Source organism: Haemaphysalis longicornis, unplaced genomic scaffold (assembly GCF_048455015.1).
Source record: "Haemaphysalis longicornis isolate Haplotype H1 unplaced genomic scaffold, Haemaphysalis longicornis Haplotype H1 scaffold_13, whole genome shotgun sequence".
Taxonomy (NCBI): Eukaryota; Metazoa; Arthropoda; class Arachnida; order Ixodida; family Ixodidae; genus Haemaphysalis; species Haemaphysalis longicornis.
In genome coordinates, this window is record NW_027526233.1 from 86,360,443 (window position 1) to 86,383,399 (window position 22,957).

The window sequence follows — 22,957 nt, forward strand, 5'->3', positions numbered from 1 at the left end:
CTACAATGTAACACACGAAGCAATCATCACAAATCTTGGCAACCTGGTGTGCGGGGAAAAGACGTACTCCTTCATCAAGAATTTTTTGTCCGGTAGAACTGCGATCATTAAAATTGGTGACATCCGGTATCCCACCATAACGTGTGGCAGTCGTGGGACACCACAAGGGGCAGTGCTATCGCCTCTACTTTTCATCATAGCCATGATAGACCTTCCCCGACAATTAGAGAAAATCCATAACATTAAGCATGCCCTGTATGCGGACGATATAATGATCTGGATTACCAAAGGTTCTCCCGGCATTATGCAAGACAGCCTACAAACGGCAGCGGACGTCGTCCGCACCTACACCAGCCGATGTGGTTTAACTTGTGCCCGCAGAAGTCAGAACTCATAATAGTACAAAAATGCCGCTGGGACCCTTCAGACAGCATCAAAATTTGGCTCGACGGCACATTCATCGAACCCAAATCCTCAATCAAGATATTAGGAATGACGTGCCAGAAAAACTGCAAAAACACCCTGCTTCTCAACAGGCTTCAAGAAACCACGGCTCAAATTGTTGGGATGCAGCGTAGGGTAGCGAACAGGAGCCGTGGACTAAAAGAAAACGGCAGGGTCCGTTGCAGGCCTTCGTAGTCTCCAGCATTATTTACGTGGCTCCGTATGCGATTTTGGGGCATCGGAGCGTAAAAAGCTAGACGTCCTTCTTAGAAAGGCATACAAACAAGCCCTGGCACTTCCTGCGAGCACCTCTACGGTACTACTCACGGCTTTGGTGCTGCACAACACCATCGAAAAGGTCATAGAGGCCCACCTAACGGCGCAGAAAGTAAGACTCGGAGCAAGTCCAACGGGTGGAGAAACGCTAGCTACGCTTGGTTACACGGTGCCGCACATCATGCAAAACGCAGTGGACATCCCTGCTGAACTCAGGACCACAATTCTTGTCCGTCCAATTCCCCGGGACATGCCCCTCAACATCATGAGGGAAGAAGCATAGCAAGAGCTACTGCGTTAGAAAAACAGTACGGAGGACAAGACCACGTCGTCTATACAGACGCGGCGGAATATGCGAGATACGGGGTAAGATCGGCGGCCGTTACCTCCACAACCGACCTCCTTTCCAGTTTGACGCTTCAGTCATTTAACACCCAGCAGGCTGAAGAGACGGCTATCGCCCTTGCCCTCTCCCAGACAAAGGCCAAAGTAATTATTATGGACAGCAAGCCGCCTGCCGAGCATACCAAGCAGGTAGGGTTTCAAGACAAGCGCTTCGGGTTCTCTTTCAACGACCGCCACAGAAGCAGGCCACAATCATTTGGACCCCGGCCCACTCTGCTCTTCGCGGCAACCAGACGGCACACGTCCTAGCCCTAGAACTCGACAGCGGGAACCGCAAGAAGAGTCGGAGCAAACCTGGCAACCACTCCTCACATACGCCGACATCACCCAACATTACCGACTGGCGGGACAGCTCTATTCACCAGTCACCGATCAGGCCACGAAATAACAGGAAGTCATCCTGAGACAACTTCAATCTAATACGTACCCACACCCAACAAGGCTACACTCCATCCATCCTACTCTGTATGATTCTCTATGTACTTATTGCCAAGCTCCAGGCACACTCTACCATATAGTGTGTGAGTTCAAACTAAACCCAGGTCTTCCCCCATCCCCAACGCCTCACGCGAGCAGCGCTGGCCAGCTCCTGCCCTGAAACGCAGCTTGTGCTACTGGAAAGGGCGAAGACAGCCGGCCGTACTAACGGAGTCTTGGACTGAAGACCCCTACCACAAATATGTTCACTTAAACTCTGATTAAAGTCTCTCTCTCTCTTTTCTCTCTCTCTCAGCTTAAGCATAATTACCCACTCTCAAAAAGTCTTTGGGCTTGTTCCTGCAGGCAGAATAGAACACCCAAACGCGTGAAAGACATTCTTCCATTTACAATGATGAAAGTTCACATCGTTGACACCCGGAGGCGAGAGTTTGGAGGGTTGTGCCGCGGCTGCCAAAAGGTACGCAAACACGCATCATCATTTCCCGTGCCAAATAGGATGTTATTGTCGAAGAATCGCAAGCTCTGGGCAGGGTACAAACCAACACATATATCGAGAAGTCTAGATGGGCGGAGATGTTTTGTATGAAATACCCGACAGTGCTATGTACGAAAAAACGCACAATTTCTTCCACCCAACCTGTGGTATTTAAATATATGCACACAGAATAACAAGTGCAACATTACATGTTCCATTTCCGTCGAAGCATGGGAAGCATACCTGACCACCTCGCCACCATATGAGCGTGGCCACATCTTACACATTAAAGGCTTCTCTGTGCCTCCCTTCTGCTTAGGAACGCATGCCAAAAAGTTCAGACTGGTCACGACGATAGAGAATAAAACTTTGACACACTGGCCCTGCCGCCTTCTCGAACAACACCCCGCAGACACAACTTTTTATGCCCGCTTCTTCGGCTACACAAGCGCAGGTGGCCTCTGTCCTTCCTGTGCCACGGCGAATAAAAATCGTTTCCGCTAGTTCCGCTCTACTCGCTGTACATTAGTGCCTGGAAAGCGTGCGTTGTAAACGCAGCAACTACGTTTCAAAACGCTTCGTCAGCATCTAAGTAACGCTATCGTGTCGTACATCTTAAGACCTAAACGTAGATATCATCTGCAACTTTTTAGATGCGACGCTGAGAGGAGCATCTCTGGCCGGCGGCCCTGTCCTTCCTGCGTCGTCGTTGTCCGCGTCCGCACAGCTGCGTCTCTCCTCCGCTCACCCCTCTCCTCTCGCCGTGATAGCGCGCCCTCTCCCCCAACATCTGTGGCGCGCGCAGTGCGGCGCGCTCTCTCACTCCGCCGGTGGGCGGCGCTGTGCGCATGTGGAGCGCCCTCTCTCTCCGCGGTCTCCTCTCCTTCGGACGCGCTGTGCATACAAGCGGAGTGCCGCGCTCCGGCCGGTCTCTCAGCCGACGGTCGTCCGCGCTACGCTTGTCCTCTCTCGCGCGCGCGCGCATTACCCGACGATTGCTAACGCCATTCGAGTAATCGACCCAACGGAAACGCAAAATGGAACCCCCTTCAGCGTCGCATGACACCAGGGTTCCCGCGAGGGGAGGTGGGAGTAATTTTTGTGCCTAATTTAGCCAAGATTACAAGGCAAGCAAATTTTCACCTGTTTTTGCCGCATGATTTTGATTTTGCACTTTATCACCTTTTTTTACCAGATACTGTGTTGCGTTTGGAAGTGTCTCACAGCGCTATGTGTGTTCGAAGAGGCTGTGCAATGTTGTTATAAGCTGTTTTTCACACAGCGTGGGGTAACTAAACGGCACAGTTGAGAAAGCGCGTGTCTTTTTTCTCTTTTGCGTACTATAGCAATGACGCGACCCTTTTGTAATGTCTTTTTACTGTTCAGTAAGTACTGATGCACAGTTCACACATTGTTGTACCCACGCGCAGTGTACCCATTTTTACACACATGCTTGTCGAGCACAGCGAGCGCCCACTTCGTGTAATAGCGTGACAAGGCTTACCAATAAATACACGCTCTTTTGGGGGGAGGCGAAGGAGGGGAAGACATCAGCTGCGCCCTGAACGTGCGTCCCTCTTTCTCCTTCCCCACTTGTTCAGACTTATCCCCTTTCATTCTCCTTCTCCCCTTTCCCCGCCCTGGGTTGTATGCTGGTGAATTCCAAATGAGTTTAAAATATCCCCAGTCCACTTGTTTTTCACTTTCTGGATCAATAAAGCACCCACTCACACTCACACAATCTGGAAGCGGGGTCATAGCAGATTCCAGAGGAAGTTCGCCAGGGAAATTTGCATACACAAAGTACGTCCATTTGGGAAAGTGCCTTTTCAACAGCGAATCTGTTTGGCTATCCGCGAATTCCAGCGTCCGAAAAAACCCCGACAGATAAAAAATATAGCGAGCGAACGTGAGCGCGTGCCTCGCGGCTACCACCCACCAATGAAAAAAAAAGAATAAACAAGTGCCGAGCGCTCGTGAGTGCGTGCCTAGCGGCGGCAGCCTAGATTCCCCGGCGCACGTTCGTCACTAAGTAGTGGCCAAGATTGGCCAAGTTTGGCAAAAGACATTCCAGCGCTCATCGTAATCATGGCAACACTTCAAAAAAATTAAGGGAGCTCACACTTACAGCAACAGAGATGGAGAAAATGTCGCTGCTGCAGCGAAGAAGAAGCAAAACGTGGCAATTGTGGATTTATGCCGTCGGGATGGTCGTGAATGTTGCGCACAGCTTCGCTACATTCAAGTCTTACGCGTTGGTGTGCGCTTAATTCTTTCATGTTTTACTTCTTGGGTTTGCTGCTCCATGACATTGTAAACATAGCCGTGGCTTGAAAGTGCCCGAAAGAACAGGCTACGGCCAAATCACGTCGGCAACAACTACGTCAACCCTTCTGGCCCTCAGCGGAGCTCCAGTCAACAGGCTTCGCAATATTGGCCGGAACATCCGCTTCTGGGCTGAAGTATTAAGCGAGAGCAATAAACAGCTTTGTCAAATTGACGCTCAACTTGTTCACTGCGTTATATTTACATTATTGTTTTGAGTAATATAGTAAAAATTTAAATCCCATGATCAATTCAATATAAATAACAAGGTGCGCCGGTATATTCACGTAACCTCCCAGGTCAAAAACGTTATACACTTGCATATACCTTTTTTTATAAAGGCGATAGCAGGCGCAAACGATGCATTAACGTTTGAAAACAAGCTAATAATGACACCTTTCCGTGTGCCAAAAAGTCCCTATACAGAAGTATTCCTCGTCCGAAATTCCCTATGAGAAGTTGGCATTCCCAACCAGTTTACCTGTGACGAGTTTGCTTATGACGAGTGGCCTTGTAACGAGTGGGCCAATGCCCATATGCGTCATACATTCGGCATCGTGTATACAACAGAGTAAATTTTAGGACTTTTCCTCCTTGACTTTTCCGCCGTGTCTAGTGTCGCCGTGCGGGACGTGTCAAACTCCGATGTCCAAATTATGTGCACCTTATGTACAGAATATACATAACATATATAGAAGACAACTGAGATAGCCCGCAGTGGGGTTTCCGGTGTCTAATCGGCGCCTTGGAATTCCACCCGCGACCTGCAACAAGTTCGAGAGCAAAAACCCCTCTTGCTCTCAAAGGGCCACACGTCATGCTTTCCCTTGGAGAGCAAGAGGGTTCAACCCAATTCACCTAGGCTCAACCCAAAACCAGGTAAGCTGGGGCTCCTTAACGTTTCAATGCATTTTCTATGCAACCCTAGCCCTTGTGCATCCATTTTACTTCAACTCCTTAAAAAACATTGCAACAACTTCCACCGCCAAATCAGTGTTCTTCGTGGAGCCATATCTACCCTCACCTCGCTGTCAAAACGCAGCGTAACGGGTATTGTTTGCCATTTATGCGCTGCCTTATCATTCGCAGTCGGCAGATGAGTGCCCCGCTGTTAACTTTGCCACGAAAAAGACGGGTATGTTCTTTGTACACTTATGCTTGATAAACTAACGCTGACGCGGAAGCCTGGAATTTCAAACGCTGAAACGCATGCGGCACGTGGTGGCCAAAGCCGGCACTACTGGCCATGAACCGGAAAGCTGGACATTGAATCAAATGATGCAAGAAAACAATCGTATGATAACAAATTAGCATAAGCGCCGCAGTCAACAATTGGGACGTTTTGTGGTAAAGACTGCAACAAAGTCACAAAACCGGGCATACACAAGACAAATGTTCTAACATATTGCGAGAAAAGAAAACACACAAACACAGTGCTACTGATTGAGTAAATGCTGCAAAAAATCGATCATCATCTATCCTTGCCATGACGTGTTGCTGGAGGCGATTCCAATGCTATATAGAACGGGGGAAGAAGGAATTCTTAAAAATTGGGGTACGCGCAGTTTTTGCGTTCATTGGAAATCGGTGGTCACGCCGAGTAGATGCGTAGGTTGGTGGATGCAGATACAGACCCCTGGCAGCAGCATTGCGTTTAAGGTATAAGTCACGAAGGAAAGAAATCCCAAAACGTGCCCGTCGGAAAGAAAAGTTAGGCCAGCCACGCTTGTTCTTTATTTGAGTAATGCTCGTTGGGAACTGGTGATTTTGGGTTACCAATCGAGCAACACGATTCTGAATGGATTCCATGCTTTCGATAAGATTTTCAGTGCGGGGATCCCACACAACGCATCCGCACTCGAAGATGGGCCGAATGTTTGTTAAGTATAAGCGGGCCTGTGCTTCCTGAAGTGCGTGTATAAAATTTCTGCGAATAAAGTTTAAAGTGGATGCAGCTTTGAAAAGACACTGGGGTTCACGCCAAACATGCATCTTTGTCTCCTTTATTCTCATGTCGCGTTTAAGAACCTTCGTGTTTATTCGTGTATAACACTCCCCCCAACAATGCCGCAGGGTTAATATGGGTGTTTTAACAATAAAATAAAAAAATAAATTATAACGGACTTTATAACTGGGGACCAGCGAGATGTTTGAAAAGAGAGGGAGACCAAAGACGAGCAAAGCAGTAGACGCCGATGTCTCGGTCTTTCTCTTAGATCGCGCTGTCGTTCCGAGCCTCGCGATGTCGACAGTGCTTCTTCTCACGCCCGACACCTTGCGCCTATCATCATCATCCCGCGCATATTAATCCTTCCATCGGCACATACCCCATCGGTTACACAGAAGAGATTGGAGCACACTAGACCCATGGTATGTCGTCGTTTCGGGGACCTCCAGTACAAAATAAATAAATAAATAAATAAATAAGGCCGCGACGTCTGCATTTTACCCAGGTGCGCGCGGCGATCACGCGGAGAGCTCAGCTCTACGCTTTTCGACACGGACGGAGAGAGTATGGGAGCCGACAGCAGCCTCCCAAAAGAAAGAATCCGGCAGCGAGGCGAAAAACAATTTCATGCAAGCAGCAAATCGATGGCAATCTCATACCTCGCTGCATGGAAATTAAAATGAATCCTGAAATACCTGAACGTGCCACTAAAACCGAAAAATGAAACGTGAAACGAAAATTTTTCGGTTTCGCTTGCGAACGAAATACCAAATAACGTTGCGATTTCGTTTTCGTTCCGGCAAAAATATCGTTGTTTATTTTTTTTTTTGGTTCCGGTTTTCGTTTCGTTCCTACACCCGGGCTGCCAGTGCTCGCGCCGCGCGCGTGACCTTTTAACGCCACCTAGCGAGGGCGACTCCAGTACTTTCAGAACAGATAGCAGTGGACCCCACATCGAGGCGCTACGGTGTCACGCGCGTCCCGTAAAGTGGCTCAACGTGTCTTTTCCAACTTCACGGCGAGCGCGTACTGCCTGGGCAGAGGCATTTAACGTGTCTTTAATAGTGACGAGGACTCGCCTGCATTCGCCCTTTCATAGGTAAGGACGCAGTACGTAATCTCGTGACCGGAATATTATACGCTGAGTGAAATCAGTGGTTTCTTTGGCAATCATTCCACCAGTCGCAGCACGTATACGTCTCACTGTGAACCTGATTGTTGTGCTGTGCGTACAGATACAGCGGCTCGCTTGTGACCTTGTGTGCGTATCGCCAGGCGACATGGCCGAGCAGTCAAGGACCACGACGGCGCAGCAGAGCGAGGGAAATGCTCCGGTGGACGAGAACTGGTGCCACACGCGCATGCTTGTGAGTAAGCATTTTTACCGCTGGACAATCCACGATTTCTGCTCCCACGGCGAGAAGATGGGCGATACATTAGAGAGCTCCACGTTCTCAACGGGCACTGACGGGAAGTTGACGTGGCGCTTAGAGCTGTGTCGCGACTACAGATACGATGAACTCCGAGACCGGATCCCCACCTTTTCAATGGAATTGTGACTTGCGTCCTGCCAATTGAGCCATGTCGACGTCGATTGCCGTGTATCAGTTCTGGATAGTAAGGGAGGAGAAACTGCTACAAAGTACCTTAAAAGGCGCTTCTATCCCAGCGATACGTTGTCATTCACACTATCCGATGAGTCAGGCCAGTATTTTGATATGAGTGATGCAGTGTCACCGGATGATACGGTCACAATTCGCTGCGAGATGGATGTGTTTGTCGGCCCCATTAACGTCCCGGGTGAGAAGAAAGCAATCGCTGTCCCCGAGCGTCAGCTGTCTTCCGATCTTGGCCACCTGTTTGAAGACGCAAGTATAGCGACGTCGTTCTGAATGTCCAGGGCCAGGAAATACGCGCCCACAAAATGATCCTTTCAGCACGCTCCGTCGTCTTCGCGTCAATGTTCGAATATGAAATGGAGGAGAGAGAAAATAACCTGGTGGAAATCACGAACTTGGACTACGAAACGATGAGGGAAACAGTGCGATTCATGTACACGGACCAGGCACCCAACATCGACGCAAAGGCTGAGGATCTTCTGGCTGCAGCAAACGAGTACGGCTTGGGCAGGCTGAAGGCGTTGTGCGAGAAAGCTTTGTCCTCCAAGGTGTGCGCAGAAACAGCTGCGACGTTGCTCTTCCTCGCCGACATGCACAGTGCAGACCAGCTGAAGCGCCTCGTCATGGACTTCGTCAAAACTCGCGTGAAAGATGTGATGGTGACCTCGGGCTGGAAGACCCTAACGCAACGACGACCCCAACTCATCGACGAGGTCTTCCGTGCTTTTGCCATCGAAAGATGTCTGCGTGAGACCTGCCAGCAAGACGGCTGAAAAGATTATCAACTGGAAAATAATCTTCAAGGTTATCCATTTACAACGGCAAAATAATGTGTTGAGCGACACACAAGTAACACCTACACGAGGTTGCCTTTCGTATTTTCCTAAATTCATTGTTTTAAGCGGCAGCTTCGCCCGATCATTTTGGCATAATGACTGTTATTAAGTACTTGTATATGTGGTATGTAGATGAATATTCCACTATAATTACCTTTTTGTATAATGCTTTTGATTTTTAGTAACAATATTTGGCTCGATTGTGTAATCATGTTCTATTGTGTTTTTTTAGGATTGTTACTCCTGTTAACCGCATTAGGAGTACTTTTCGCTTGTACTTGTTGGTAGGAGGTCCCCCCCAGTCTGTGTCTATGGGACCACCTTGAGTTATTTCTGCGCTGTAAAATTTAAACTGCAACAATAAACTGAAACTGAAACGTCTCCGCAAGTCGCATTTCTCCCGTCGCCAGTCCCGTTTGTACAGCGCTTTTCCAGTGTTTTCCTCCCCTTTTGTGCCGTTATTAGTGCGCTGTGAAGATGATTCTGTACCAACTAGCCTGGGTTTCTACGCTACTACAGTTAAATCCCCTTTGTTTCAATATTCCACTCTCTGAAATCACCGCATTTTTTGTCCTGAGTTACGCCTCCACCTGTCACGAGAGGCGCTTCCTAGTGCTAGAAGAGGGAAGCGACTTTTATCGTAGTGATTGGGAGGGGAGCGCCACCTGCCATTGTGCGAGCTCGCTCTTCCTGAGGGTTAACGACGGTGATGCACTTAGCCGCCTTCCTGCCTGCACGTAAAAGTAAAAAAAAATTACACTATCTTCCCGTGGGGAACCCTGATGAGGATGCGAAGCATCGTGGCGGTTCCGTGTGGTTCCATTGTGTTGCCGTTATGTTGAGTGATCTGGTTTTTACTAGCGCCAGAGGGAATTCCGCGTCCGGGTTCACACCGATGGCAAAGGCACGCAAGTGCTGTAGTGTTACGGTGAGTAGGCGGTGGTTCTCGAGGCGCCGAAACTCGTCCATCATGTTCTTGTCGATGTTGTCTCTGTGGTAGAATCGGTAGTCTCCGTCAGCTTTGGTGAGGTAAGGGTTGTTGACATTGGTGCACCGGCTGAGAGCAATGTACACGCCCTCCTCTTCGCAGCTTTGTCTTCTCGTTCTTCTTCTTCTTCGGCGGTTCCCCTACGGGAAGATGACGACGGTGGTTGAACGCGAACCTCTCTCGTGATGGATTCTTTGGTTGGCCAATCCCTAGGGGCATCCTGCCACAATCAGCATCAGAGGCGCTGCGGACAGGGCTGGTTGAGCTGCAAGGCGCGTGGCGCTTCCCGCCACAGCTTTCCCACGGGAAATTCAGCATCCCCTTCTTACGTTTTCAGTTCGTCGTTTCCGTTGGCGTCCAGCTTCGCGTGCCTTCGTTGTATCAGTAGCTTCTTGACGTAGTTTGAATGAGTCAAGGACATAAGGCGCATTCGTAGCACTTGCTCCTTGATGAGCGGAATCACGTGGGAGAAATACAAAAATGCTTCTTGGTTATAACCATGAGATAGTCATGGCAAGTCTTATATTGGGTTAAAATTCGAAGTGACCCCTAGGGCGTGTAGGGTATCAAATTTACGGTCTTGACGAGGGGAATCACGTGGTACAAATAAAAAAGGCTTCGTGGTTCTAATCATCAGATAGTCATTATGAGTCATAGATTGGGTTAAATTCAAGGTGAGGTCGCTAAAGCATGTGGGGTGTCAAATTGAAGGTTTCAGTCAGGGGAATCACGTCGGACATTTAAATAATGCGTCCTAGTTACAGTCATAAGAGTCATGGTTAGTTTGACTGGTATGAATTCCATATGCTCCTGCTAGGGTGTGTGGGGTATCAAATTAAAGGTCTCGTCGAGGGGGATCAGGTGGGGCAAATATAAAAATGCTTTCTGATAATAGTTATGGGGATATATCAAATTGTATCTTTCTTTAATTGCTGGGTAGGGCTTAACCAAAATTCCCTGCCGACCCGTAAGGCAGTTGTTCTATATATATGCGAGGGCTTGTCCAGAGATGTCCATCAATGCGGTATATAGTAATAAAAGTATTGGCGTCTAATTGCTGAATCATCGAGGCAGGATTGCATGAGGTAAGAACAAAAGCCATGCCAAGCTCCAGAACTCAAATCACCAGACTCAAAAACTCTCTGCTAATAGCTGCCATTCAAACATTACTTCCTCCATTTACCCGTGTCTCAACAAACAAGCCAATCCTCCGACACATATGGTGTTGTGGAAATTGTGGACGACCATAGGTAACAGTGGGCATCAGAGCTCATCAGAAAGGCGAATTTCCCATTTGTTTATGAATAAGCCTTGCGGCCGCGTTTCGTGTCCGTAATTTCCTTCCCACAGTGTACCAACGTGCACTCGAATCCAGAATTGGCCAATTACATGTGAGACATTAACTACTTGCTAGAGTGTAGGAGATAGGCAACAGAGCCACCAAGACATAAACAGACATTGCGACAGAAGGAAAACACTCCAGAAAAATAAGAAAGCGCAGTTTGTGTGTGCGCTCGAACTGATTTTATTACAATGAGAAATCAGTGCAAGATATCAAAACTAGCACATGATGACAATGTAAATAAAAAGAATTAACTCGGGCTCTGCAGTTCTTCACCGACTACATCTCAAACACAATGAAAGAACAGGCGACTGAAGCAACACACACACACACACACACGCCCGCACGCACGCACCCACGCACGCACTCACGTACACACACACACGCACGCACACACACACACGCACGCATGCGCGCACGCAGGCGCGCACACGCACACGCAAGCACGCACGCACGCGCGCACACACACGCACATGCACACGCACGCACCCACGCGTACTCACGCACTCACGCACACGCACACGCACGCGCACTCACGCAAACGCACGCGCACACGCACGCGCACACACGCACGTGCACTTGCACGCGCACTCGCACGCGCACACACGCAAACGCACGCACTCGCACACGCATGCGCACTCGCACACGCACGCGCACTTGCACCCGCGCATTCGCACGCGTGCACTCGCACACGCGTGCATGCTGGAAATTAACAGCTGGGTACGGTGGCGGTACTTGCTTACAACGATAGCGCGGTGCTGAGCCGAGCTACGAGAGCTCATCCCACCTAGCAAATGCTAATAAAAACTAATACAAGTGCCTTAGCAAAAAACGAGGCACATTTCTGTTTGTCCAACGTGATTTCGCTCCTCGAGACCATCAATTTGATACCCCACATTCTTTAGCGCCACATCTCTCTGAATTTTACCCCAATCTGAGACTATCCATGACTCCCGTGTTACACGGTTCGCCATTTTCGATATTTTTTCTTCGTATTATTTATTTACTTTTTTAACATTTAGTTTGATCAATTGTCTACATTTACGCTTTTATAATTATTACAGGTTGAACTTCCGTGATATCTGCATTTTTGGGTAAATGCAGGGCGTTACACGATCCTGGTGGGGGTAGGGAGAGGGGTGTAGTCGGCAAAGAATGCTACGCAATAAAAAAGCAAAGGCATATCCATGAAGGCTTCGCGCTTCAGAGATTCGCGGGGACAGTTCGCTTTGACGGAAGGTGTTTCTTTTCAGGATGAAGAGCAAGAATGCACGGAATCGTAACCCTAAACAGCTTCGACATAAATGAACGGAGCAGTGAGCGCACATCCCCTCGCCCAGTCTTGCTTGTTTCGACCCAGGGACCCAGCACACCATCGAGTCTGGACCGCCTCTGAACACAGAGCCTACATCAAGAGTTTGGTATCCAATATATACGTACAATTGCTTGCAACCAGCGCTAGTCATCAAGGACAGCAGGTATAGCTGTATTAAATCTGCGACGAAAATTGTTTCCGACCTCACAGGAGCTTAGGTGTCATGTCGTGCCGAATGCAAGAGTTTGAGCTCACGAATTTGCACCCGTAATATTTCTACCACGCGTGAATTTGACAACACTGAATGCTAATGAAATCAGAGTCCATCTCAGCCACAGTAAATTCCTAGCACGAGAGAGTTGTGAGGCCATTTGAGTTCTGAATTCATTTTGAGTTCTCAGCCCATTTCGAGTTCTGAGTTCATTTTGAGTTTTGAGTTTTGAGTCCATTTTGAGTTTGAGTACATTTTGAGTTTGAGTCCATTTTGAGTACTGAGTACATTTTGAGTTTGAGTCCATTTTGAGTTCTGAGTACACTTTGAGTTTGAGTCCATTTTGAGTTCTGAGTACATTTTGAGTTTGAGTCCATTTTGAGTTCTGAGTACATTTTGAGTTTGAGTCCATTTTGAGTTCTGAGTACATTTTGAGTTTGAGTCCATTTTGAGTTCTGAGTACATTTTGAGTTTGAGTACATTTTTAGTTTGATTACATATTGAGTTTTGAGTACATTTTGAGTTCTGATTACATATGAGTTTTGAGTCCATTTTGAGTTGGAGTACATTTTGAGTTTTGAGTCCGAGTGAGTTCTGAGTTTTTCGCTCAATGTGAGTTCGAGTTTGAGTGAGCGCAGATGTGCTGCTCAGCATTGAGTCTGAGTTTGAGTGAGTGGTGATTCGAAAAAAAAATTGTGAGTGAGTTTGAGTGAGCCGCGCCAACTTTACCGAGGTATGGTAGCAGTAGTAGTAGTAGTAGTAGTAGTAGTAGTAGTAGTAGTAGTAGTAGTAGTAGTAGTAGTAGTAGCAGTTGTAGTAGTATTTATCAGACACTGAGCAACCCACACCTTCGGGGAATGAACACGAACGCAGCGTGACTTGCATCGCAAAAAGATTTCCCAGGATGGACATGCCGGAAGCCATAGAGAATCTGATTTGATGGAGTGTAGGGTTTTACGCGTCGACGCAACGCAGGCGATGAGGCGCGGAAGTGGAGGGCTCCGGATTAATTTTGAACACCTGGGGATCCTTAACGTGCGCCGACATTTCAAACACACGGGGGTTTTCGCTTCCATCGGAAAATCGGCCGCCTCTTCTGGGAATCGAACCCGCATCCTTGGGTACGGCTGCACAACTCCTGAGCCACTGAGGCAGCACGGCGGGTCCATACACAATCGCCTTCACAGCATGTTGTAAACGCTTCCTGTACGTAGTCCATCTGCATGCACACTTTAGAAAAAATTTTGAAATAATGGTGTCCTACTGCTTTGCTGCGGGTTTCATCTGATCTAGATGTGGATCATCCGGTTTCAACTGGTCCCAGTAACAGGTTAACTGGCTTCAAATGGCCCCAGTTACCAATGGCCTGGTTTGCTATTGATTAGAACTGGTCCCATGGAGTTACTAGGTAGCCATTTTGAATTAGCTCCATTGCAATGACCTGATCTACATCTGGTTTCGTTTAGTCCCAGTTACCAGGCAACTGGTTTCAAGATTGGTCCCAGTTGCAACGGCCTGGTCTGCTAGTGGTTTCATGTGGCTCCAGTTTCTACAAGGGTAATTGGTGTCAATTGGTCTGAGATGCCAGGACTGAGGACTGAAGTTAGTTTTAGGCTGAAGTTACATATGCCATGTAGCTGATTTGTGTCTTCGATGAACATGCTATAGTTGCAGCTACTGGTTCACTGTGAAATGATCTCTGTCATGTTTACGCTAATTTAAAGGACCGTGTTCTGTCCTGTAATCTCTGCTTGCAGGAAGCAATTACATATTTCTTGAGTCATTCTTTGGCACTCATTCTTAAGCAACTATACGTTTGACCTGCAGTGCTGTCTATTAACAGACATGCATTTTAACAAGGACAGAGAGTTTTGGTGGGGTTATTCAATGATCACGCACGTTTAGCAAGCTGCAATAGTTTCGTGTGAAACCAGCATTTCATAATAAAAAAAGCTTTTTGATTACACATTTGAATTTTAATGGCATAGCAGAGACACAAATCTACCCTACCTTATACTGCGCAGATCAAAATGTTCATTTAAATAAAGTCCAACCAGCTAATAAAACATTCGGTTATATATTTAGGTACCGAGTTTATAAAATTGGATGGTTTCGGCCACGAATGAATATTTGGTCAGCGTAATCGTGCGAATTAATACAGATCCAGGATTATCGTCCTCATGAATGTCCAGACAACGCAAGTCAGACATTAAATGCTGGCAAAAACGAAGTTTCAATCTCATAACGCTGCTGGCACATTGTTTAAGTGATGTTGTTTTTCAAGTCGAGCAAAGCCAAGCTAAGCCAATTCTATTTTCAAAATGGTGGCAAAGCACAGGCACCACAATGCGCCAAACGTCAGGTTAACTGGGGAAAAAAAGAAGTGCAACTTGATCCGTACCTTAAACAAGTGATCTGCTGCTATTCGCCCCGAGCGCGAACACAGTCGGCCCCTGGCGGCGGCGGGACTAACCGCTCCTAGTGTGGATGGCGCTCTCGCGTCGTCTGCTTTTTCACGTTGCGTGCGGCGCAAGACGCGTGCTGCGCACGACAAAACAACCAATATGTGCGCTCGTTTGACAGTAAGCAATGACATAGTTACCTCTGCTTGCGCATTTCCTCTAGGAACGCAATAATCAGCGGCCGTTGCGGGTTAATGCGCTGGTTTAATTCCACGAAACATCTTCGCCGTGGTCACCGCTTGAGTGTGAAACGTGTTATAAACATTGCTTCCACACATTGCACTTTTCTTATCGTTGAGTGCAGTCGTCTGCCGTTTCGGGAACGTCGAAGGGTGCTTTTTGAAGGTGGCGTGGTGATTATTTAAAGGATAAAAGTTTAGTACGCGAAACGGGTAAGAAGCGACAAGACCTGTGCATACGCGTGCAAATTCCACACCCTTGTAAAATTGCGCTGTGTCCTTATAGAAAGAAGAAACAAACAAAAACATTTACACTGCACACGACCCGTGCGCTATTGCCCATACATTACCGGACACGTATTCTACACCCGCAAGCGCCTGTGTGATCGTATCCTTCCCGTACCTTTTCTAAAATAAATACAATTTTTGGACAGTCGTTGTTTATACTGAGGAGGAGGAATAAACACTTATTCAACTGTATCGAGGTGCTAATTTTACGTATTATTTAAAATACGTTTCAATGGATGCGCAAGAGTATTTAGGGGGGATTTTTTTGGTAAAATTAAGCAGTTGCGAGTTTGCGTCGGTCATGTGGCATTTCGTGTGTCATTTTCATATATATCATTTTCAAATCCGACATGAATCACCTTGTCCAGAAACGTGTCTCACTCAGCATAACCAAATGCCTAATATGGTCACGTCTTAACCTCTTAAGGTAGACCTAAGTTTAAAGAAAGAGGAGAAAACGCGTAATATAATGCACGTTGTTGCCCACATCTGTGAGGGGTGTGTGCCATGATTCGCTGGGTTTTTTTTTTAATTTCTTCCCACAATGCTTGCTTTCAATACAATTTTGAAAAAGGCGAGCCACAATTCCTGGACAATCTCGGACCAAAGGGGGGTTAATCAGTTTTAAAAATACGTACTGCTTTTTCACCGCTACAGAACACGACGCCTAGTGTAGTTTCGATTGTAAGTAATACTGATAACCATAGTTTAGCTTTTCGCGTTACATGAGTTCTCTTCTCGCTGCTCTTGCGACGTTGGCAGGACCCCCCCCCTCCCCCCCCCCTTTTCCCGAAAAAAAAACGACATGCACAGAATTTCATTTTTTTAACCAATCCTCAAGAATTAAATGCCAAGACAAAGGCGATATACAGTTTACACAACAAATTAGTTACCGGGAACCCGTTGCGCTGATTCGCAACGAGAAATAAAAAGGAAATGTTTTACTACATCTGCAACAGCGCAACTTCATTTATTGCCATCTTTAGGTTTCGTAAGCGACCTTATACGCAAGAATGCAAACACATCTCACTGTTGCCGGCATCTGTCAGATTTTAAAAGGAACGCAAATGGTCAACAGAGCAGCCGTAACAGAAACATTGTGGTCACTGTGAGGTCCCAAAAGCTTGGTTTGCACACTGTAAACCTGCTTGGCACTTTGTGGAAACCTAGCTAAACATGAGATGTTGATTGTACTGCGTGCATTGACAATTCAATTCACAAGTTCACTTGCGACGAAAGCCGTAAATAAGTGATCCGAAACCGTTATTCATCAAACCTTCCTTCAGAGTCGCTAAAAGACCCGTTAGAGCGGTTACATTTATATCTTTCCGCTGATCAAAATTCATTGATTTTATGTTGCCTTTTGAACTCACAAAAAATATCGTAAGCACTTAGAAAGGATTTCGGGGCAGTCAAGTAGTGTTACCATTTCAGGGCATCCCACAAATGCAAGAATGCGTCATGCTACCAGTGAAAGCGATTGAGATTGCCGTTGTAAACTGAATTTCAGAGATTGAGGCTTCCTGATTTGTTTCTGTTTATGCTTTTATTGAAGGCTCAAAGCCATAGTCTGGAAAGATCGAGCTTGCTACGAGCCACAGCGTACAAGTTCATTGTCACAATTGCGGCCATTCTGAGATTCCCGATGAATCGTCGCTTTTTTGTGGCGTTGTAATGAAAACTGACTGCCGCTTCCATGCTATACATTGAACGTTGAGGAACCGAACTACAGCATACCACTCTTGTTTGCACTTTTCGTGCGCACATACGGCGAGAAAAAGGCACGAAGCGCGCCCACAGTGTGCATTCTTACGGGCCGCTCAGCGGAGCATCCACACTAGCAGCGCGACGCTGGCGCCACCTACATGTCGAGCTCGCGGCGAATAGCAACAATTTATTCATGGACTGACTGCATCGCGTAGACGAGTGATGGCCGCTCCGGTTTACGAGGCTTCTTCAATGTGGTTCTAGCAGACAATGAAATACTTGATTTGTGCTTCACCGCTGCCTTTATCTGTTCATCCTGCACCGAAGAGGCTTCATATGCACTCACTGTTGTGACATATCGCGAGGTTTTCTGTTCCCGAGACCGGGAAGGTAGGAGGCGTTCCAATATCAGGCATTGTTTCATCTGTCAGCCGCACTTTCCAGCCAATCTTCTTAGGCAAGAATAATGGTCATGGCCTGTCTGCAAGCTATAGTACCAAAGTTCATCAGCCTAATAAACGATTTTACTTTAGTAGCCATGCTTGCTTCTATGTGGATCATGACCGGCAGTTAGTCATTTTTACAATGATCTGCACATCATTTCCGTTGCTATATCCCAACTAGTCTACGATGACTTCCATCTCGCACTGAAATATTCTCGACCAGTTCATATTTCGTGCGTTTTCTACTATGAGCCTGCCAAAGAATAATCTGTGTTCTTGTCAATAGACCTTTCTGGAAAGTTGTGCGCGCCCCCAAACGGCGGCCGCAAAGCAGCCTGGGAACTGTGAGCGCCGCAGCAGCAGCCGCCGCTACCGCCCGGTCCCCTCGTGATAGCTCTACCGTGCCAGGCCGTGCCGTGCGCGACAGCGACTGTGGAGGCGGCATTTGTTGACTGTGCAGCTTCGGCGTTTAACATTGTGTGATGCAAGCAGAAGACCTGCTATCCTGGACAGCTGTTTTAAGTGCAATGCACTTCTTAAGCGACCCTGAACCTGCGTCCACCGGCGATGTCCGCGCAAGTGGAGATGGGCGCGCGCAGCCTGGCCGCTGACATGGCACATACCCACGTGACGGATTGGCCAGGAATCTCCTCGTCTTCCTTGGCAACGGGGGGAGATGGGCGCGCGCTGCCTGGCCGCTGACATGGCACATACCCACGTGGGGGACTGGCCAAGAATCGGGCGTGAGAAGGGCTAATGCACCTGCTTAAAGGAGTACTGACACGAAATTTCAAAGCTGAGATCCGCTCTAGCAATCAAGTACAACGACAACACAAATAGGTGTCTGTGAATAAATGCATCTTTCTTTCTTTGTAGTTGTGTGTGTGTGTGTGATCTCTCTTTCGCGAACATTACCGAACCGCGCAAATTCAACTCGTGCATTCGCACTTTCACATTCTTCCCCTCGGGGAAATGCGGGGAATTTTTTGATGACTGGCTTCTTTTTCAAACTTCAGCATTCTTACCACAGCCCGCATTTCTTCAACAAACTGCTGCATTTTGGGGAGTATATCCCATGGGGAGTATTGTGTATCCCATCGGTTCATGCTACACTATGTCTGTATTTGTTTCATGTACTGTTGCCTAAGAGGTTGCAGGTCATATTGTGCAATCCTGACCCCTTTTGCTCTTTTCAGCTGTGTGTAAATATGAAAATAGAAATGTTTATTTCAGCCTAAAAAAAGACGAGGCAGCTAGTATGGTATCATTACTGTAAAAGACACGTACACTTTTATTCCGTTAGCAAAACTAACCAATACCGACTAAAAGGTAAAACTGTTCAGAGGGCGCTAATACAAAACACGCATAGTCGACATTTTGCGTATACTTACCGACTAAGAAGTGGTTCATGTGTGAAGTTCAGGTACCAACAAATTTTCCATATCTGGTTTGGCTTGTAAGCCATCGCATTTTGGAAAACATACCACAGTATTCTCAAGTTCTTCACTTCTCGAATAACTCACTCAACGTGTCTCCTCATAGAAGGTTGGCGATCTGCCGTGTGCGTGTTCCCTCCGCTACTGTCAGTTGACGCCGACCATTTAAAGGGGCCCTGAAAGGCGTTTTTGGCACACTAAATGAAGTAGCGCAATCGTTAGATAAGGTCGTCAACGTCATCTGGGCCAAGTATTACTCTTTTACGCGCAGCGGAAAGCTCACACTTTTGTTGCAAACTTTGTCGCTTTTTTCTCACCCTTCCCTTCGTGTTTTTAGACACCGCCATCTTCACATGTCTACATCATCGATTCCCAGATGTTCGTCATGAGCTAGACATCCTGCTATTGGGCGGCTTTTTCGCGCACTTCCGGCAACGAGATAAGTCGTCTGCTCAGCGTCGGCTCGCCGGCTGATTTGCCAGCGGAGTGCCGCAGTGCTTGGACATCTTACGACAAACGAAACAAGTGTAAACAAACACTTAACCGTTTGTATTGAATGCAACACGGCTATAACACGACATGGATATTCTCTTACCTGAGTACAGAAAGCGTTGAAGCCCCGTGGCACTTCTTGTGTGCAATCGCAGAGAACGCCCTGAGCCGAATGCCCGGGTTTGACGCATACATTTTATTCAACTTCCAAACAATCCAGAGATGCGTTTCGAACGAACACAACGTCACAACATGCGTTGCAAGTCCGAACCGCGATTGACAGACGATGGGTTGCCTCCTCCTGCCCTTCGTAAATTCGGCACTCACCTCGCGGACGGTTTAAGGGGATGAACAGCAAGTCACTTAACTCTGGCGCACAAGCCGAGATGGCTTTTAGCCACGCACACTGCACATACCGCATGCGAGGTTGAGTCGTACGTCGCTCGAGAAAGATAACCCAGGCCATGGGAAGCCCTATCCACCTGCAGAAGCGCAACGTCGCATTTGATCGCGAAACATCGCGTCCACAACACACTCACCATCGCCTCCTGTGGTGCCAAACGCATCTCGCACTTCCCAATGGGAGTGAGTGGTACGCCTGCAGTGCCCACATGTCGCGAGGTGGGGCCCCGAGCTGAACCGGGATCACGCAACCGTAACTGACTTCTGGAGCGGTTTGTACCTTGTTGCCAAGGAAACCGATGTTTAAGATTGTCAAAGAAATGGCGCTCGCTCCAGCGCTAGAAAGCTCAGAGCCACGCCGGAGCATGTTTTGCCAACGTTGCCGCTCTCCACCACGCGTCGCCACAGCTGAACTGGTCATATGATTGAAGCGTTTTGTGCACAGGTTCTGTATCGGTTTAAAATGTATTTTTCACATTCCGCCGCCAGGAATTACCGCCGCGGCAAAATAAGACCCGGCACTAGCGGGGCCACATCTGATACGGCGCTTTTTGGATAAACAGTGCGCGGTGCATGAAAGGGGCGGAGCGTACGATCCTCCCCGAGCGGCTGCAAGTTTACCGCCGATAAAAAGTCACGTGCCGCCAATAGCAACTGCAGCAACGTACTCCGCGAAAGGGCAAGGCCAGGCCGCCGCACAAATGCGGCCAGATATTTCGTTAGCTTTTTCAGGCTTGAGTGGAGTGCGGGATTCATGGTGTCAACAAAGCTTGCCCGTAGCAGACGGTAGTCTGAGGAGCGCCATAGCAGAAGTACATCACTGGTGAGAAGCGCAGCATCATGGGAGGGAAGGCTCGCGCATCGTCAACAGCGAAAGGAGGAGGAAACGCGGCGCGGCGATATTGCGCGGTTTTTGATTTACGATTTCTCAGCTAATACTCATCGCTTTAACAAAATGCTTGCGGGAGGAGATTGGTAATACATTGCTTTATTTGGTTACATGTTCATCCATGCATGGGCGGAAGGTATTTCAGGACCCCTTTAACGAGGGGGGTCTGTTCAAGTTCACGGAGCTCATCTTCGATCAAGAATTCTAGATCAGCCATGACGAGTTGTCTCCTTTGTTTTCACACAGGAAATACACCACACCTGAAAAGTTGGTAATAATAATTCCACGATGAACGAACGAAAAGAAATAGTCGAAATGCTGAACTCACAACAGCAGAAACCCCGTCCCTCCAATGCCGCAGGAATCGGGCTGCAGGCAGTCGCTGACGTTGGAGAAACCGCGTCGTTGCCGGCTGGAGCGAAAGTATTGTTTTATCGCGCTGTTACGCCCTTTGTGCTAACATTCATTACAAAACGGGCGTTTATTACTCTGAGCTGACAAGAGTACCTCGACGGTGCTGCATATCCCTAGTTCGTCCTGGATGCCTGCAGCGGGACGGGCGCTAGGATGGCAGCGTTTCGTTCACTTCGCGGCAACTAGAAAACAAAACATATAAAAAGCATAATTTACGTTATAATACTCAGCTTACCTGCTTTACCGGAGGACACCTCTCGGAAAAGACCCGGTGTGGAAAAATGGTCGCATACGGTCCATGTAACATTTGCGTCTGATCGCGTTGAAATGGGCGGACGGCTCCCACAAAGCGAATCGGCCATCATGACCCTGGCGATTTATCCGGCGAACCCATTTCTTTTTAAGTTTCTTCTCCTTCGGAAACTTGTGCAATGAAACATGCCGGTCTCGTAGCGTATTATTGTCCCAACTGAGCACCCAGCACGTTTGTCCGCCTCTTGCAGCTTCGTTGGCGCCATATCGTCAGTATCGCATACACTACAAACGCAAAGGCAGGTCGTAAATGGGTAGCTTTACACGCGCGGAAATGCATCACGAATAACGTGTGCACACGATATGGGCCTCTTCGTTTTCCCACTAGGCTCCCCGCGGGATGCCGGAAGCAAGAGCTCGTTATTTGTGTTTATCTCGTGGAGCTCAAGTGTCACATTTGTTTTCTATTTCCTCGCGTTGAGGAATCCCACTTTGACCGCGTGCAGCCAGAAGCGCGAAGACGCTTTTCAACTGGCAGCAGCACGCTAGCAGACGACGTTGCAAGCAGACGACAAAAGGTTCTCATACGGTGCAGGCAGTTTCAGAAGGACGCAGAGTTTATTTCTTATTTTGGGTTATGTGGTTTAAAGATGCTTTAATTCATACGCAACATAACTTCGCAAGCACAACATTTCACTCTACTAAAACTTTGTCCTTTGACGGGCTCGCCCCGCGGGCGCGGCGCGCGGCTTGACCCCCCCGTCGCCGCTGGCACCGAGCGCGCACGCAGTTTCAGGGCGCCTTGCACGGGCCCGCCAGGAGAAGGAGCGGCGCTGCAGTTTCTGGAGAGGTCTATCAGAGCAACTGGTTCGCAAGGACTGCGACCAGTTGCTACTTGTTTCGAACCCTACTGGTTCCACCTGCTACTGGTTTGCCCCTACGTGTTCTGGTTTGGTCTACTGGTTCCAGTACCTACCGGTTTCATCTGGGAATTGTCCAATAACCCAGTTGAACTGGAACCACATAGAAACAGTAGGGATATTTTCCCTTAACGTACGTGATATTGATTGCACTCTTTCCCCCGACGACTTGCAAACATTTTCGTACATATTCAACCTGCTAACCAGACATACATGATTGTTATTTGTGGAGAAGGAGGAGGAGGAATAAATTTTTATTTCACGAGCGCTGGTGCTGCTGTTAGGGCACCCGCCCGGTGCGGGGCGTATCTAGTCAGGGATGCCCTGGCCTTGGCTGTCAGCCCAGGCCCTCTTTACCAGTATGCGCGGGGTACCAGGCTTTTCAGGCAGGCCACCCGGTGCTCGTAAGAGGGGTAAGACCTGGGGTTTGTTCGCACTCCCATAGTTG

At 48.0% G+C, this 22,957-nt stretch overlaps 1 protein-coding gene across 1 annotated transcript; it reads left to right on the forward strand.

The window, feature by feature from the left end:
• Positions 1-7,594: 7,594 nt before the first annotated feature.
• On the forward strand, positions 7,595-8,706 carry LOC144163930 (speckle-type POZ protein-like). The gene is made up of 2 exons (XM_077694584.1): positions 7,595-7,685; positions 8,252-8,706. The coding sequence occupies exons 1-2, from the start codon at positions 7,595-7,597 to the stop codon at positions 8,704-8,706; spliced, it is 546 nt and encodes a 181-aa protein (XP_077550710.1).
• Positions 8,707-22,957: the final 14,251 nt, after the last annotated feature.

What these genes read in the sequence shown, in the direction of transcription:
- LOC144163930 (XM_077694584.1), top strand. Translation starts at nt 7,595, where the DNA reads ATGGCCGAGCAGTCAAGGACCACGACGGCGCAGCAGAGCGAGGGAAAT. An exon ending in CCACACGCGCATGCTTGTGA is followed by an intron (nt 7,686 to 8,251) that starts GTAAGCATTTTT and finishes TGATCCTTTCAG; the next exon opens with CACGCTCCGTCGTCTTCGCG.